The 18,973-nt window shown below is 36.5% G+C and overlaps 2 protein-coding genes and 1 long non-coding RNA gene across 5 annotated transcripts in view; 1 reads left to right on the top strand and 2 right to left on the bottom strand.

The window, feature by feature from the left end:
* Fbxl7_1 (F-box/LRR-repeat protein 7) overlaps nucleotides 1-18,973 on the bottom strand; it is a 280,685-nt gene that overhangs the window by 76,213 nt on the left and 185,499 nt on the right. The window lies entirely within an intron of this gene.
* On the bottom strand, nucleotides 764-2,999 carry LOC105218246 (endoribonuclease CG2145). Its single transcript, XM_011193691.3, has 5 exons — nucleotides 2,415-2,999; nucleotides 2,173-2,350; nucleotides 1,903-2,108; nucleotides 1,611-1,843; nucleotides 764-1,320 (listed from the first exon to the last, which is right to left on the bottom strand). Exons 1-5 carry the CDS (start codon nucleotides 2,746-2,748, stop codon nucleotides 1,081-1,083), a joined length of 1,191 nt encoding a protein of 396 aa, XP_011191993.3. The 5' UTR covers nucleotides 2,749-2,999; the 3' UTR covers nucleotides 764-1,080.
* On the top strand, nucleotides 2,950-3,720 carry LOC128919810 (uncharacterized). Its single transcript, XR_008469944.1, has 2 exons — nucleotides 2,950-3,441; nucleotides 3,530-3,720. It is a non-coding gene; the product is annotated as an uncharacterized LOC128919810 (long non-coding RNA).

The following is an 18,973-nucleotide window of genomic DNA, read 5'->3' on the forward strand; positions in this document are numbered from 1 at the left end:
CCGATTTCATCCATTTTCCACACGTGTCATCAGGGTGTCAAGAAAATATTATATACCGAATTTCATTGAAATCTGTCGAGTAGTTCCTGAGTGCAGCTTCTTTCTGCTATTTCTTCTGTATAATTTAGTGTTTCTGGCGTTTTTCGTTAGTGAGTTAACGCACTTTTAGTAATTTTCAACCGAACCATTGTATGGGAGGTGGGCGTGGTTATTATCCGATTTCTTTCATTTTTGGACTGTATTAAGAAGTGGCTGCAGAAAGTTTGGTTTATATAGCTTTATTAGTTTGTGAGATATATACAAATAACCGATTTGGGGGCAGGGCCACGCCCACTTACCAAAAAAAAATACATCCAAATATGCCTCTTACTAGAGCGATTCTTTTTCCAAATTTTACTTCTATAACTTTATTTATGAATTAGTTATGACACTTTATGTGTTATCGGTTTTCGCCATTTTGTGGGCGTGGTAGTAGTCCGGTTTCGACAGCAACCCTCTCACGGCCCCAAGGAACATGTTTTCCAAGTTTCATTAAGATATCTCAATTTTTACTCAAGTTATCCGTTGCACGGACGGACGGACAGACAGACATTCGGATTTTGACTCGTCTCGTCACCCGGATCAATTTGATATACATTACCCTATATCTAACTCGTTTAGTTTTACGACTTACAAACAACCGTTATGTGAACAAAACTATAATACTCTCTTAGCAACTTTTATTGCGAGAGTATAATAATTTATACAAAACCGTTATACGATATAATACGGATAACTGCTTTATTTAAATAATAGCAGTATTACAGCGATGTATTAGGTATGCTTGCTCCTTCTTCAAATAGCTGATTATATTCATATTGACACAGGTGTCTCATCTCCTTATCAGAAAGCACTTTACAAATTGCACAAAATTGTAAATTAAACACATTCAATTTATGTATTAAATGCATATGTATATTGAAGATACATACATACCTACACATTTAATTAAAAATATGTTAATTTAATATAAAAAAATTCAGCAATACTATAGCCTCCGGGCTTTGAACGGCGTGAAAGCTTTTCAGCAAATTACACATTTCATTTTTCCAAACTCGGATAAGCTGCTGCCAATGTCTTTCGTCCATGCCAATCCCAAGCATTTGTATTAATATTGAATTTCGTATTGCCCATCTGCACCGGACATGGTTCTTCCACATGCAACAGGAAGCAGACAGTGTAAACACTCAGCTCGAATTCCGGGGAGGTGCCAATAAAAAGCGTATTATAGGGTTTCACATGATTGTGGAATGTAAAACGTGTGGCAAGTACATATTTGTTCTGCAAAAGAAAGTAACTGACGAGGTAGTAAACATAATTGAAAAGTATTCAGAGGGTAGTACTAAAGTATGAGGTGGAAGACAGATGGATAATTCTAAGAAGGTTTTGTTATAGCTTTTAATTAAGTAAATACTAGATTTATTCTGAGTTCAATTTGTTGATCTTTACTTTACTTTTACTGGAGAATTAGATTAGCAGCATCAGTTTTGAAAATAATGGTTAAAATTTCTCCTGCAAAACTAGCTGCTGTTCATAGTGCTTTAAGTGCTAAAGCTTGACAAAATAAATACCTTATCCAATTGTATTTTCTCGATAAACCCTTTATAATCTAAATTGCCTTGTGCTTCTTGTTCATGAAAGTAAATCCAATTGTGTAAACCCAAAATGTTGTCATCACGCAGTTCAGCCAAGAAGACATGCTCAAAACCTGAACTACCCATGCGACCTCTGGAGCGTGAATACTGTGTAAACCAAACTCTCTTCAGTAATTCAATTTGCGCCTTGTAATTGGCGGCAACGAGACCTGGGAGTGAGGAAAAAACTATGAAATTTCATTTTAGAAACGCTACTGAAGTATATAACCTCGCTGTTGCAGAAATAACATTGTATGCTTCATTATGGAAGTTTTAAGCACCGCATTGAGAAAGTCCAGCTCTTCCTGTGCCTGTTCCTCTGTGGTGGTTTCTACTGCATTCACATCGAGCAAATAGTTGTCGAATAGTCTACGCAACAATGGAATGGTGGTTGAAGCGTCTGTTGTGTACAAAGCGTCATCTGTTTTTAGAAGACTTTGAGAATGAGAGAAGTTCGAGTTAGTTGGAGAAAATGTTCTTAAAGCTCTCTTCTACTTACGGCTCTGCAGCGCGATCGTCGCGTGCAAATGATTTTGTTTTGCCCTGGAAATTCACGTTGATCGGATAATTGTTTATACGCACTTCGTCAGCAAAAAGACGCTGCGTGAGGTCAATAATTTCGTGTTCAACAAAGGTGCCATCATCGCCGCCACCACCTTTGCCCGCATAGAAATACTCTGCGAATATTTATGAATTTATTTTTTTGAGATACACATTTTTTTTTCATTTCCTAACACTCACCGTAGATGTGCCAGCCAACAATACCGAACACTGCCAGCACTCCAATTAAAATGAAACGTTTGAGTTTCTCACATTTATCTTTATCCAAATGTGTATTTGAACCACTCGAATTGGTTTCGACATTATTTTGTTGATTATTATTATTGAAATTGTATTGTGTATTATTTGTAGCCGCACACATTGGTCGTTTGTTATTATTCTGTCGTTCAATACTTTTAGTTTTATGGTTTTTATTTTTACACACAACTTTATCACGCTTCCATAATCCACGAATATCTTCTACAGTCTGATAAAAGCTTTGTTGATCTTTAGCTTGTGATCTCAACATGATCATTAGCGCAGCGAAGGAGAGCGTGTATCCATGGAATGTGCGAGGGAGCGTTTAAAATTGGTAACTCAGAGCAACGAAATGAGCGAACTTGAGAATAATACAGAAATATATTGCTCATCAACGAGCTTTAGCTGAATATGTTGCATTGCTGGCTATTCAGCGTCGGCACCCGTCACTTACTAATTCATTTGCTTGCAAGTTCTGTTGGATGGAAGTACTATTCAACCATATGTTTAAACACATTCTGACCGCACAACTGTCACATTTTCTTTTCCCTTGGTGGGTCGGCGTGGATGTTGGTACTCTCTGTGTTTTTTTTGCTGTAATATTATAATTGCTTGAATATGACCATAAGCCATGTTAAAGTCAATATCAATAGCAAATTGTTTAAATATTTATACATATTTGTTTATATTATTTTATTTGATCTGAAGGTGACGAAATGCTAACAAGTGAACAAAATATAAAGCGCGTGATATAAAAAAGAAACATTTTTTGAGAACAAAAACTCAAACTTTTGTCAAGGTGTAAGATCCGCTAAGTGCTACGGTTTGTTACTTATCACTAGGCTTTGAAGAAAAGTAGTAATGTGAATATCAAGATGCAGTGATATCATTGTAAAACTGACTACTATATATAGATTTATTACATTCCGTTGTTCTACGGTGTAATTTAAGGCACACCTTTGGCATATAAGTAGGTATATTGGATATTACTGACATCTTATTAGTAACGAATTTATTAAAACGATTAAAGCTTCAGATTACTAATATTCTGTTTAAAGTGTTTATCCCTTTCAGACCGTGATGTATCAATTGTGCCGTCAAGTTTCAATGTCAAGATCTCTACTATTTATGCACGTATGTTAAAAAGGCCGAAATGCATCGACTGTGCTGATTATTGTGTACCTTTTGTTTTTGCACTGAAATTGAAACACAAAAATTTAGATGGCGAATATGTTTTTATCTATACTAATATTATAAAGCTGAAGAGTTTGTTTGTTTGAACGCGATAATCTCCGAAACTACTGGTTCGAATTGAATAATTCTTTTTGTGTTGGATAGTCCATTTATCGAGGAAGGCTATAGGCTATATATGCTATGATGACCAATAGGAGCGAATAAACAGTGGTAAATGTGTAAAAAACAGGGGAAATTATTTATCTTTGAGGGCTTCCGTTCCTTGCGTTGCGAAAGCGGTTCAAGATACACAAAAGTTATGTATGAAATAAATATTTCTCTTTTAATGATCTAAGAAAAGTCTGTGAGTACCGTTTTTGTGATAACTAATTTGGTCGAAATTATTTGTTAGAGTTGTATTAACATAATAATATTAATCTTTATCCAAGTAAATGTGTTGTTGGTTAAAAGTATTTAATTCTGAATAAAATTGTCTTTGATGACACTTAATTTCAACGAACAACTTAAAAGATAATATTACAAATAAATAACTCCGAAACAAAATCAACTCGCACTCTGCGCTGCGCTGGCCGGCGGGCGGGGTGTTTGCGGGCGCGCCGGAGGGGGGTGTAGCTCTACGAGATACCATGCCGCGCTGCTCATTCTCGCGGTCGGCTCCGTACTGAACGGTCGTACGCAGCGCTAATTTGTTTTTGCAATATATATTATCATCGTAATAATACTTTTGAAACACATTTTCATTTGGTAGTTGTTTTCTATATAGTATATATTTTTTTGTTTTAGTATATTACTTTGTTCCTAATAGTTTCACAGTAATTAATCCTTTTTTGTTTTCATGTAGATTATTAATTAAATAAAATCATGGGTGGGATTACTGTTATGTTTGCTTTGGACTTTCGACAAACTTTACCCGTAATAGTAAGGGGAGCAGACATTGTAAAGTCTTGCCTTAAAAGTTCTCCATTATGGAAGTTTGTAAATATTTTAAAATTATCGACAAATATGAGAGCCATGACATAATTTTAAATAAACTTGAAAGAGATATAGTCACATATACATCTATTGATAATGTAATGGATCAAGAAGATGTGGTCCATTGCCCAAGTTTCTAAATTCTTTGAACCCAAGTGGCCTTCCTCCATATTCCCTTAAGCTAAAAATAGGCGCCCCAATAATTTTACTTAGAAGTCTGAAACCACCTAATTTATGCAACGGGACCCGACTTCAAGTCAAATTTCTTCGCAATAACGTGATCGTTGCAATCGTTTTAACTGGTCCAGCAGTTGGTCAAACAGTACTTATACCTCGCATCCCGATGATCCCAAATGATATACCTTGTAATTTTAAAATAATTCAATTTCCCCTTAAGCTATCTTTCGCCGTTACAATTAATAAATCGCAGGGACAAACATTTAAACACGTGGGGATCGATTTACGCCAAGACTGCTTTTCACATGGCCAATTATATGTCGCGTTGTCAAGATCAGGTTGCGGAGAAAATCAATATGTTCTTCTGCCACCAGAAAATAAAACAAAAAATATAATTTACGCAGAAGTTCTTTGATAACAGAAATTGACGCGGACGAAGATAAAGACGAAGCCCAAAATCACTATTCCACGCAGACGAAGCCGCGGGCACAGCTAGTATCACATAAAGACTGTATGTTCTAAAAATGAAAAAAAATTAGTAGTTTAGGTTCAGGTCTGAAAGGGTTATGAAAGCTTCGCACAAGACTACTTGAGAAGAATAGGCAAGGTTTTTGAACATATCATTAATGGCGTATTCTTCGCTTGGAACGTTCAATCGCAATTTAGAAGAGGTACTATCCCGTGATCCAAGTAGAAGTATTTTTTCAATAGCCTTTTTTAGACAGATCACGCGAGGCTCGGGTTAAGTTGTTATGTTATTTTTGTTCAGTATTGTTTGACATTTTATCATGGTAAGACTTACGCCTGAACAACGTTTACAAATTGTTCTACTATATTACGAAAATTCACGTTCTGTAAAGAATGTGTTTGGTGCGCTTCGCTCAACTTATAGTCAACATAATCGGCCTACTGAGTGTACTATATGCAACACCAACACACATCTTGAGACCCAGCATACATTATTGGATAATATTCGAACGAATACACCACGTCCAGCATGCAGTGAAGAAAATATATCAGTAATAACTGAGTGTGCACGAAGACCATGGAGAGTCGATTCAGCGCCGTTCGCAACAACTCGGACTGTTATCGCGCCATTTGGTTTGAACAAGACGACCCCACTTCCCACACATCGCATCAATCAATAGATTTATTGAGAGAAACCATCGATGAGCATTGGCCACCAAGATCGCGTGATATCACATCGTTAGACTCTTGCCTGTGGGGATGTAAAGTCTAAAGTCTTTACGGACAATTTCGCTTCGATTTAGGCTTTGGGGCAAAACATAATGCGTGCCATTCGCCAGTTACCAGAATCAACGAAAGTTGGACTCAGCGTATGGACCTCATAAGACGTAGCCACGATCAACAATTGAAAGAGATAATCTTTAATAATAAAATGCCAAGTAATGTTCTTTCGAATGATAATAAACATTCCCCATTAAATTTGAATTTTCTGCATTTGTTTGAAGGTAGGGAACCTCGAAATGGATCACTCTTTAGTTTTGTTACTGAATAGAGTTATAGATAATTGGTTCAGTCTCAACTTTATAACAACTTGAATATGCAAAATTGCATTATTGCCAAGAAATGTGTTTATCTATGCATACGTATAAACAAATATAATGTAGAGGTTTCACTTTTCGTAGCACGTGTCGTGATATATACAGTGGCTCACAGCTTATTTCGTGTAAGCAACATTTTTGATAATACTGATATGAAATTAATATTTTTTGTTCTGAACTAAATGAACGAATGATGCAATTATATTGATAATTTAGTTTTAAATACAAAATGAGCCAAGTTTGTACAAGACCAGATTTATGTTTAGGGTCGTTGTCCTGGTAGAAGCGAAAAGTGTCACGTATACCCAGGTCTTCTGCACTTTGAAGCAAATTTTGCTTCAATAAGTCTAGGTACACTTCTTTATTCATAGTGGAGTCTATAAACTCCAATCGACCAACGCCTGCAGATGACATACACCCCCAAACCATTACATGACCGCCACCATGTTTTACTGTTGCGCATAAATTTTTTGTTTGGAGCTCAGCATTTGGTTTCCGCCATACGTATGCTTTACCATCTGACGCAAAAAGATTAAACTTGCTCTCATCGGCGAAAATAACCGTATTCCAAAAAGCATTGTCCTTGTTTAAATGTTCATTTGCGAACTGCAAACGGGCTTTTTTATTTTTCTTATCTATAAAAGGCTTATTCCGTGCTGTTCGCCTATGAAAATTGGAATCCCTTAATATTCTGCGCACAGTTTCTGGATGACATTTTTTGCCGAGAAACATTTCAACATCTTTGGTCACCGCTGGAGCACTTAACATTGGTTCTTTTTTAATCTTTTTTCAAATCCACCTCTCATCCGTTTCATTAAAAATTTTATTAGGAGCCCTTCGACCCTTGTTATGCACGCGATTTTCACGTACAAAGCGCTGAATTATATATTGAACTGTAGATGAACTTACATCAACCATTTCAGCAATTTGTTTTTGCGTTTTTCAACTTTGAAAATGTTTAATAACTAATTCCCGTTTTTCAATTGAAGTGCGTGGACCCATGTTGATATACCGCGTAATTGCAACTGATCTGCATTGTTTTCAGAACATAAACTGCTTCTTAAGTATTCATAGTTCACACTTTGATTTACCGTTAGTTTTCTGCATCCGTTATTTCCATGTATCACATGAACGAAAATCAACACACGAAATAAGCTGTGGCCCATGAATTATGAGTGTTTTTGGTTTTTGTTTAATAAAATATTGAATTTGAATCCTTTTGTAAATTTTTTTACATGTTTTGTATTTAAAACTAAATTATCAATATAATTGCATCATTCGTTCATTTAGTTCAGAGCAAAAAATATTAATTTCATATCAGTATTACCAAAATTGTTGCTTACACGAAATAAGCTGTGAGCCACTGTATATATATATATATACATGTATGTATTGAAGCACTTATGAATAAATATGTATGGGGTGCTAATTTCAATAAAATTATTTTCTTTCAGCTGGTGTTTTCATTTGTTATTATTTATTGTTGCTAATTTAAATATTTTTTAGATAAATCCTCGCAAAACATATTTAAACTCTGGCAACATGTTGCGCAGAGTATTATAGTTTTCTTCACATAACGGTTGTTCATGTCACCAAGAAATAAAAGAGTCAGATATGGGGTTATATATATATAAATGATCAGGATGACGAGAGGAGTTGAAGTCCGGATGTCTGTCCGTCCGTCTGTCCGTGCAAGCGCTAACTTGAGTAAAAATTAAGATATCTTAATAAAACTTGGAACACATATTACACAAATAAAATTTGGAACATAAGATCGCATTAGGGACGGGCATATTTGGATGCAATTTTTTTTAAGGGGGCGTGCCCCCACCCCCAAATGGTTTTTTTGTATATATCTTGCAAACCAAAATAACTGTATAAACCAAACTTTCTGCAGCCGTTATTTTAACCATATCCTTATGCAGTCCGAAAATGAAAGAAATCGGATAATAACCACGCCCACCTCCCATACAAAGATTATGTTGAAAATGACTAAAAGTGCGTTAACTCACTAACGAAAATGTCATAAACACTAAATTTTACAGAATAAATATCAGAAAGAAGCTGCACTCTGATTTTTTTACAAAGTGAAAATGGAACTCAGGAACTTCTCGACAGATTTCAATGAAATTCGGTATACAATATTTTCTTGACACCCTGATGACAATGGATGAAATCGGTTCACAACCACGACAACTTTCCATATAACTAAATTTTGAAGTCCATCTGATTCCTTCACTTTATAAGATATACATAATTAACCAATGAAGATAGTGGAATAAAACTTTACACAAATAGTGTATATCATCCCTGGCTTCATTTGGAAAAAAATTGTCGAAAACGGACTATAACTTTTCAACGCCCCAGATATTGAACATGTTGAACTCAGCGCCTAAGGGTAAATTTTAGCCGAAAATATGGGTAAATCTCTTAGATAATTTAATGTAATTCAGAGGAAATTGGTTTCTTCTAATAGTGTTCTGTTCCAAAAAATATTAATCCTAGCTTCCATATACCTAATTATAGGTTGTTCAAAAATAAAATATATGTATTTGTTAATATGTGATATATCTTAGCAAAATTAAGTGAGCGTATAGTCTTGGATATAGTGCACCTTGCTGATGAAATGAATGAAATCGGTTCTGGAATTACCTCAGCCCTCATATAATATATATAGCGATTTTCGATATTCTATTAAACTTTATGCCGAATTTATGGATAAATTTGGGTGTTATGTAAATAAAATTTCTTCAATAAATTGCGAGAGTATAAAATGTTTGGTTACACCCGAACTTAGCCCTTCCTTAGTTGTTTATATTTGATATTGGACATTCTCCTCTCTATTAAGACATAAACTTTTAAATGCGAGTGTTTGAGATCTACAAAAAATATAACTTAATTGAGCGATATTATACAAATACCCACTTAAATTTTAATAATAGTGTATTCAAAGATCAGTTCTAGTAATGATGAGCTCTAAAAACCCTTACTTCTCTGATAGTGCCGGTCCTCTAAACTTTCCCCATATTTTATTATCTACTAACCGATTGCTGTTAATAACTTCAATAGAGTTTCTTCGTTCGTTCTCTCAAGTGCTGTCTTTTTTTTATGAAACTTACCAAATTCTTATGGACAGCAAAAACCAAAATGAATAACAGCTGACCGTTAATCGAGTAGCCGGCTGTGCGAAAAGGTTATTAGGCAGTCCAAGGTAAATATGCTATTTAACTGAATACTTTAACAAACGTAGTGGAGCGGCGTTGTCGGCGATTTACCTTATACGGATTCAAAGAAACAGCTGATTTTTATAGAGAATTTCAACATGTAACTTCGATTATCTTTTGTTTACGGTGATATTTTTGACAGGTCGATTTAAATTTCCCTCAATGCCCCACAGAGTGAGAGAGAATATACTCAAATAAGATAACCTCGACCAACATAGGGCTATTGAGGATCCGAAATAATCGATATTTATACTCAAATTAAGACTGCATAGTAATAATAATAATCTTATGTTACAAATTATTTAATGCACCTTTAGAATATGCATCCCGAAATAACTATGTATACTCTGATTTAATATAATAAAAATTTCAAATCATCTATGCAATGAGCGCTCTATTAGTACCATGTGATCTTCAAATTTGTTTATCATTTATATGGGTGTTGCATGAAAAATTTAATTCACTATTATATGTACAAATATTTATCTATTGTATTTGCTAACTGAATTATGTAAGTGTGAATATTGCGCTTGTGGCATAATTGTCTCTTTATTTGCTACTTATTCATAACAAAACAAAATATATACATATGTAGATGTTTGCTCGCTAACCACAATTCTCTCTAAACAGTCAAAAATTGACACACAATAGATCGTTAGTACACTGCTGTTGTTGATCGACAGACTTTGAAGTGAATGCCAATTGCGGTATACTCGTTTACCGTTTGGCTAGGGAACTAGAAACATTGCTTTTAGTCTAGCGAACATTCTATCATTTCACTATATGACATTCATCACGTATGCGCCGGAGACACGAAACTGTAGCGTAAATGTATGTTTGCATGTGTGTATATGTGCACAATGATACAAACTGATATCCAAAAAAGCCGGTAAAAATAGTAAACAAATTAAAGAAAAAGTGCAAAAAGAAAATATGAAATTGCTGTAAACAATTTTTTCAGGTATGGTAAGTATGAATGTGTATGCGTAGATACAAACTTTTGCTAATGTTTATTATCGGTATACCGGTGGAAGGTTTTAGAAGAGCTAAGGGCAGCTTTATAGGTCAATGGTCATTTACGTATGTTTTGTGTTTGTATTCTTTTTATAACAACAAATTTTTTCTCCCGAACTGATTTTCAACTGCTTCGGCACTTTTAAGCTATAATATAAATCTATAATATAAAAAAAACGTTTGCTATAAAAAACCTCGATCTTAAATTGCCCGATCTAACTTATAGGAATATTTTCAAAACTTCTTCGCAACAAGAAGTAAAATCTCGGCACTTGTTCACTCCAACTCATGAAACCCATCCCCTTTCTTTATACAAACTCTTCGTGCCGTATGGAATACTTTTGGAGTTACAGTGACGGACGTGTTTTAGCTATAGCTCATTATATCCGGTATTCACCAGATCTTGGAAGCTAAAGCAACGTATGGTCCGCGCTACTACGTCTCAGGCAAATTTTGTTTATATGACCTTGTTAATTCCTAAGCTATCTACAGTAATAACAAATAAGGAAATGGTACTTTAAATTGAGTTTTATTGGAAGAGGACGTGTGGAAGTCCGATTTCACCCGTTTTCACAACGTTAAATTTGGTTCAAATCGGTCGAGCGGTTTGTAAGATATGAACCAGTGCAGAACTAATGCATTCCTCTTCAGTTTATATGAAATACTTGAGAGCCACAAATGAATAGTTCAACTAAATCTCAGCCGTGTATATGAAATTGACTTTTGACGTTTTTTTCTTGTTCACATTTCAAGTGTTCAAGTTGTTCACATTTCAACATTTTACTTTTAATTTGCTTACTGACTTTTGTTATTACTGTATATCGCAAACAGTCCCCTCTTCAAATGAAACAACACATAGGTTAAAACTAAATTTGTTTGATTTTTTAATTGAGTGAGTAATTATTTAGTTAACTACAAATGTGTACATAAATATGTGCGGGAAAGAGTAATATAGATATTTCAGTCCGTGTATTTGATGGCAATATTTGTATTTACAGACCGTTATTTACGTTTTGAGACAATATAAATGGAGCAATGGATTACTACGCTTTATCGACTTTTCTGCTTCCGAGAACGGGTATAATACGAACTAATAAAGCCCCCTTTTCTCATATAAAGATGCTAATATAGCTGATTTTTTAAATATTCTGTTGATAATTGGGTAATAAGGTATCATCGAGACTTTTGGATCTAATCGAAAACTCCATTCAAGGTTATGTGACATGTTCTTCTTTTGTATCAGTCTGTAAGTCTCCTTTATAGTTCCACCTCTTGCATTTTGGTTTATAAATCTTTATTTTTATAAATTCATGTACACGAGTACGAGTATATGGAGATATGTATATATTGTAGCATAACATATTTGAATTAAAATTTAATACCCTAGTCAATACTTCCAAGTTTAATGCCAAGATAATAAAAAATAATCTTTTCAAATTAGCGAAATTTATTTCACGTCCTCTCATGACAAATGTATCACTTCAAACGAAGAGCAAATGTTCCATCAATCAAATGCACGCTAAAAGCCAAGAGACTAATGTGTGCGTTTTTATATAATATTATATATTGTTTTTATTTTGGAAAGCAAATTGGAAGATTTTTCGCATGATCCATATTCACAAATATACAAGCATATTTTCTTGTACACAGTGATCCCCGTGTTTAAGTGCCTTTCCCGCTTAAGTGAAATTAACACATTCCCCGCTTAAGTGGCTGTGATATTTAGACCACAAATACAAACTTTTTTGCAATTTTCCTCTTTTAAGTGCCTTTTAATGTTTTTAACATTGAAAGAGCTGAGAATTGTCAAAATGAAAACATATACATAGTTTTGTAAAGTTTTTTTTTCAATATTTATTGTTATTAATAACTTCTTCTTCTTAACTGGCGTAGAAACCGCTTACGCGGTTATAGCCGAGTCCACAACAGTGCGCCACGCATCTCTGCTTTTGGCGGTTTGGCGCCAATTGGTAATACCAAGTGAAGACAGGTCCTTCTCCACCTGGTCCTTCCACCGGAGTGGAGGTCTCCCTCTTCCTCGGCTTCCACCAGCGGGTACTGCATCGAAAACTTTCAGAGCTGGGGCACTTTCATCCATTCGAACAACATGACCCAGCCAGCGTAGCCGCTGTCTTTTTATTCGCTGGACTATGTCTATGTCGTCGAACAACACATACAGCTCATCATTCCATCTTCTGCGGTATTCGCCGTTGCCAATGTTTAAGGGACCGTAAATCTTCCGCAAAACCTTTCTCTCGAAAACTCCTAGTGCCGTCTCATCGGATGTTGACACCGTCCACGCTTCTGCACCATAAAGTAGGACGGGAATGATGAGGGACTTGTAGAGTTTAGTTTTTGTTCGTCGAGAGAGGACTTTACTTTTCAATTGCCTACTCAGTCCATAGTAGCACCTGTTGGCAAGAGTGATTCTGCGTTGGATTTCAAGGCTGACATTATTATCGGTGTTAATGTTGGTTCCTAGGTATACGAAATTATCTACAACTTCAAAGTTATGACTGTCAACAGTGACGTGGGAGCCAAGACGCGAATGCGCTGACTGTTTGTTTGATGACAGGAGATATTTCGTCTTGTCCTCGTTCACCACCAGACCCATTCGCTTCGCTTCCTTATCCAGGCGGGAAAAAGCAGAACTAACGGCGCGGGTGTTGTTTCCCATGATATCAATATCATCGGCGTACGCCAGGAGCTGTACACTCTTGTAGAAGATTGTACCCTCTCTATTTAGTTCTGCAGCTCGTATTATTTTTTCCAGCAATAGATTGAAGAAGTCGCACGATAGTGAGTCACCTTGTCTGAAACCTCGTTTGGTATCGAACGGCTCGGAGAGGTCCTTCCCGATCCTGACGGAGCTTTTGGTGTTGCTCAACGTCAACTTACACAGCCGTATTAGTTTTGCGGGGATACCAAATTCAGACATCGCGGCATAAAGGCAGCTCCTTTTCGTGCTGTCGAAAGCAGCTTTAAAGTCGACAAATAGATGGTGTGTGTCGATCCTTTTTTCACGGGTCTTCTCCAAGATTTGGCGCATGGTGAATATCTGGTCAGTTGTTGATTTTCCAGGTCTAAAACCACACTGATAAGGTCCAATCAGTTTGTTGGCGGTGGGCTTTAGTCTTTCACACAGTACGCTCGATAGAACCTTATAAGCGATGTTAAGGAGGCTTATCCCACGATAGTTGGCGCAGATTGTGGGGTCTCCCTTTTTGTGGATTGGGCAGAGTACACTGAGATTCCAATCGTCGGGCATGCTTTCTTCCGACCATATTTCGCAAAGAAGCTGATGCATGCACCTTATCAGCTCTTCGCCGCCGTATTTGAATAGCTCGGCCGGCAATCCATCGGCCCCCGCCGCCTTGTTGTTCTTCAAGCGGGTAATTGCTATTCTAATTTCTTCACGGTCGGGCAATGGAACATCTGTTCCATCGTCGTCGATTGGGGAATCGGGTTCGCCATCTCCTGGTGTTGTACTTTCACTGCCATTCAGCAGGCTGGAGAAGTGTTCCCTCCACAAACACAGTATACTCTGGTCATCAACCACTAGATCACCGCTGGGGGTCCTACAGGAGTGTGCTCCGGTCTTGAAACCTTCAGTTAGTCGCCGGATCTTTTCGTAAAATTTTCGAGCATTACCCCTGTCGGCCAGCTTGTCAAGCTCTTCATACTCACGCATTTCTGCCTCTTTCTTTCTTTTTCTGCAAATGCGTCTCGCTTCCCTCTTCAGCTCTCGGTATCTTTCCCATCCCGCTCGTGTTGCGGTCGATCGCAACATTGCGAGGTAGGCAGTCTGTTTTCTCTCCACTGCGAGACGACAATCCTCATCATACCAGCTGTTTTTTTGGCTTTTCCGAAAGCCAATGGTTTCGGTTGCAGCTGTACGTAAGGAGTTTGATATGCCGTCCCACAGCTCCCTTATACCGAGATGCTGATAAGTGCTCTCAGAGAGCAGGAGTGCAAGTCGAGTAGAAAATCGTTCGGCTGTCGGTTGTGATTGCAGCTTCTCGATGTCGAACCTTCCTTGTGTTTGTTGACGTGTGCGCTTTTCTACACAGAGGCGGGTGCGTATCTTAGCTGCTACAAGATAGTGGTCCGAGTCGATGATGGGACCACGAAGCGTACGCACATCAAAAACACTGGAGACATGTCGTCCATCTATCACAACATGATCGATCTGGTTGCGAGTGATTCGATCCGGGGACAGCCAAGTAGCTTGATGGATTTTCTTATGCTGGAATCTAGTGCTACAGATGACCATATTTCGGGCCCCGGCGAAGTCGATCAGCCTCAGACCGTTTGGTGATGTTTCGTCATGGAGGCTGAATTTTCCGACTGTTGTGCCAAAGACACCTTCTTTACCCACCCTAGCGTTGAAATCGCCAAGCACGATTTTGACATCGTGGCGGGGGCAGCGCTCATAGGTACGTTCTAGGCGCTCATAGAAGGTATCTTTGGTCACATCGTCCTTCTCTTCCGTCGGGGCGTGGGCGCAAATCAGCGATATGTTGAAGAACCTCGCTTTGATGCGGATTGTGGCTAGACGTTCATCCACCGGAGTGAATGCCAGGACTCGACGACGGAGTCTCTCTCCCACCACGAATCCCACACCGAATTTGCGCTCCTTTATATGGCCGCTGTAGTAGATGTCACAAGGACCCACCTTCTTCCGTCCTTGTCCCGTCCATCGCATTTCTTGGATTGCGGTGATGTCAGCCTTTACTCTTACGAGGACATCAACCAGCTGGGCAGAGGCACCTTCCCAATTAAGGGTCCGGACATTCCAGGTGCATGCCCTTAAATCATAGTCCTTTATACGTTTGCCGTGGTCGTCATCAAAAGGGGGGTTTCTCATCCGAGGCCTGTGTTTCTTATTCACTGGTTATTCGTTTTTATGTGGTGGGTCCCAAGCCCTACGCACAACCGCATAACTATTTTTGTTATTAATAAGAAATAAATGTCATTTTCATTCTAAAACAAAAAATATTAGATCGAAGTATTTGAGAAAAATCTTGGTAAGTAACCCGAGGCACTTAAGTGCCCTTTCCGCTCATGTGTCCTAAAAGTCTTGAATGTTAAGAAGGAGCACTTAAGCGGAGATTACTGTATATCTAAATGTTTTCAATTCTGTGTGATATATAGAAGAAATTTGCACTTTAATGCTGCACACATACATACATATATACGAGTTGTAGGTGTAGAACTTTAGGCGAAATGTTTTCAAGATCACGTACACAATAACCGATACTAGCAAATTTGCAGAATCATTCACGTGCGTAGAAATGTTCTCGAGGTTTTGGTAGAAATTGTGTTAATTTTTTCTTCTTTTTCGAAATAAATTTTGTGCTATTGATCTCTGCAGTTTATCAGTTGTCAGATAAGTGCGTATTTAAAATTACTTTTTTTAAATTACAATAAAATTCAGAGATAATTCAACATTTTGTAGTTATGATGAAGTTAAATTGATGATTTTATTTCCTAAATTTATTTTGTAAATATCTTCTTCTTCTTGTTGACTGTCGTAGACACCACTTACGCGGTTATAGCCGAGTCCACAACAGCGCGCCACGCATCTCTCCTTTTGGCAGTTTGGCGCCAATTGGTAATACCAAGTGAAGACAGGTCCTTCTCCACCTGGTCTTTCCATCGGAGTGGAGGTCTCTCTCTTCCTCGGCTTCCACCAGCGGGTACTGCATCGAAAATTAATAATCGAATTTTGTAAATATCACTAGACATTAAATAAAAGTCCCTTTTAGCTATTATTAAATATCGGTCGAATTACTTTAAATAATCTACGACTTCAATAGTAAGTAGAACTTGACATTATTATCCCCTCGCTTCAATAGGAAGCACATAAAAAAGAAAGAAAATTATTCTAACGGCGAACAAGAACAAGGAACATAAGAAGTATACTTCCAAACAATCAAGGTAAGATACTTTGAAATCCTTCGTAAAAATCACTTTTAGAAACCAAGTTTTGCTTTGAGGAACAATACTCTTGCTTTTAAGTCTCTCCATCCAACAATATTATCTGATTGTGGATATAAGATAATATACACGTGAATCTTCGCAGACTATGATAAACGTTTAGTGAAGAACTCGGTAAAAATCATTTGGTTACCTGATCACAACATAGAGTCATGGAATGCTAAGGAAAAGCTATTTAATTGGCTCACTAAGTTGCAACTGAGACGCAGTCATCGTAACTGATTATAGAACATAATATTATTAGTGTTAAGAGAATGCAAAATTTTGGAAGCCCACTAATACAGGATGTGCCTTACAATTAATTTGTGTTAGTATGAACGGTGGACAGGCTAAAACTATAATTCGTAGTTACGTTAGTTTTTTAGAAAATATACTATTGAGAGTTCACCTTCAGAAGCTACGTGTCTTCAGAAGCTTGGTGCGGTGGAAGCAGTTAATTGATCGATTAACCAGCCTTTACTTGATTAAAGTGCTGATTTATATCGATTTACCGAACACTTATTTGGTCCATTAATTCTTAATCGAATATAAATCGAGTTGAAACTGAAATCCAACTCTGCGGGTTGTTGTCCACACTGTAAATTTGACTGGGGTTATTGATAAAGTAATAATCCACTAATGAAACTTACCAACTTCTTATAATAACTGTAATGATATGTTGTGAAAATAGGACAAATCGGTTCACAACCACGCCTAATCCCCATATACCAGAACTTTGAGGTCGGTCTAAATAGTTTACTTTACAATATATAAAGTAAGCACTAGTGAAGATATCGGTGCAGAACTTTGCACAAATACTGCATTTATTGTATGACAGCCCCTTTTTAAAAATCGCCAAAATCGGACCATGGGTTTTCAAGCCCCCATATATCGAACATGAGGACGCCGGTGCTTCTAATCTAATATTAGGGTTTCCAACTTTCAGTGGACTTTATACTATATATATGACGAATATGTGGGTCAAATTGTGTATAATATAATATTAATAAAATTAAATAAATAAATTGCGAGAGTATAAAATGTTCGGTCACAAGCGAACTTAGCCCTTCCTTACTTGTTTTAATTATGATCTTTATAAATTAAATTAATGTGGCTGTGCGAAAAAGCTTTAAAAGACACGATTTGACTATCAATAAATCACCAAGTTGCGAACTAGAAAAGAGTTTCGATTAATTCTAGAAAATTGTAGCCCACTTTTCTCACATAAAGATGCTGATATAGCTGACTTTAAAAAATATTCTGTTGATCATTGGATAATAAGGTATCAACGAGACTTTTGGATGTAATCGAAAACTCCCTTCAAGGTTATGTGACATGTTCTTCTTTTGTATCAGTCTGTAAGTGTTAAGCTCCTTTATATTTCCACCTCTTGCATTTTGGTTTGGTTTTGTAAATTATAGCGCTCAAAAATGAGAGAAATAAGGAGCATTAGAATTATAATTCGATATATTATTGCACATCGCACATGATACGATTAGGGTAATATATATTACTTCAATGGCAAAAAGTCAAATGTATATGAAATATCATACAGACTTTAGCTTAAATATACATTTCTATAATAACAACAGCTTGCTGCAGCCGCAGCTTTGATATGAGCTAATATCAGTTACAATTTAATTGGAAGAATTATTTGTATGGAAAAGTGTGAAAGAAACCTAATGCATACTGGCAAACAAGTGAGTAAACATTGAAGCAAATGGACTTATAAACAAGTAAGGAAGGGCTAAGTTCGGGTGCAACCGAACATTTTATACTCTCTATTGGTTTGCGAGATATGTACAAAAAACTTAGTAGGGGGCGGGGCCACGCCCACTTCCCCAATAAATTACATCCAAATAATTCAATGGGTGTTTGGTGAGAAGACGCATGTTTTGTAAAAAAAAGTTGGTGCAAATGGCAAAATTTCTCTTTTATCAAATATATATCCAAATTCCTTTCTTGCTTAACGCATTATATATTTTTAGATATTTATAATATTATATAATTGTATCTTCAAAATATATATAAAAGTCATACTTCCTATTTAAAATAAAAATACTGAACACATTTATTCATTAAATATACACAAAAAATATTTTATTAAATATAAATATACATAAAAACATAAATTAAGTTTAAATATTTTAAAACATAAGAAAAATATGTACAAACATATATACATTAGAGTATTGGCTTATGCTATTTACAATGAAAGATTTATGAAAAAGATTTATTACAAATTATTTTAAACTTCATCTCCGTTCTCCATTGTTGGTCATACATTTTTTAGGTTATATTTTTCACTAGTGTTAAATTATCAGCACGACTTCTTCAGTTCTGTAATTATGGGCAAACCAAGAGATTCCTGCGCAAA

The sequence above is a fragment of the Zeugodacus cucurbitae genome, chromosome 2, assembly GCF_028554725.1.
Source record: "Zeugodacus cucurbitae isolate PBARC_wt_2022May chromosome 2, idZeuCucr1.2, whole genome shotgun sequence".
NCBI classification, from domain to species: domain Eukaryota; kingdom Metazoa; phylum Arthropoda; class Insecta; order Diptera; family Tephritidae; genus Zeugodacus; species Zeugodacus cucurbitae.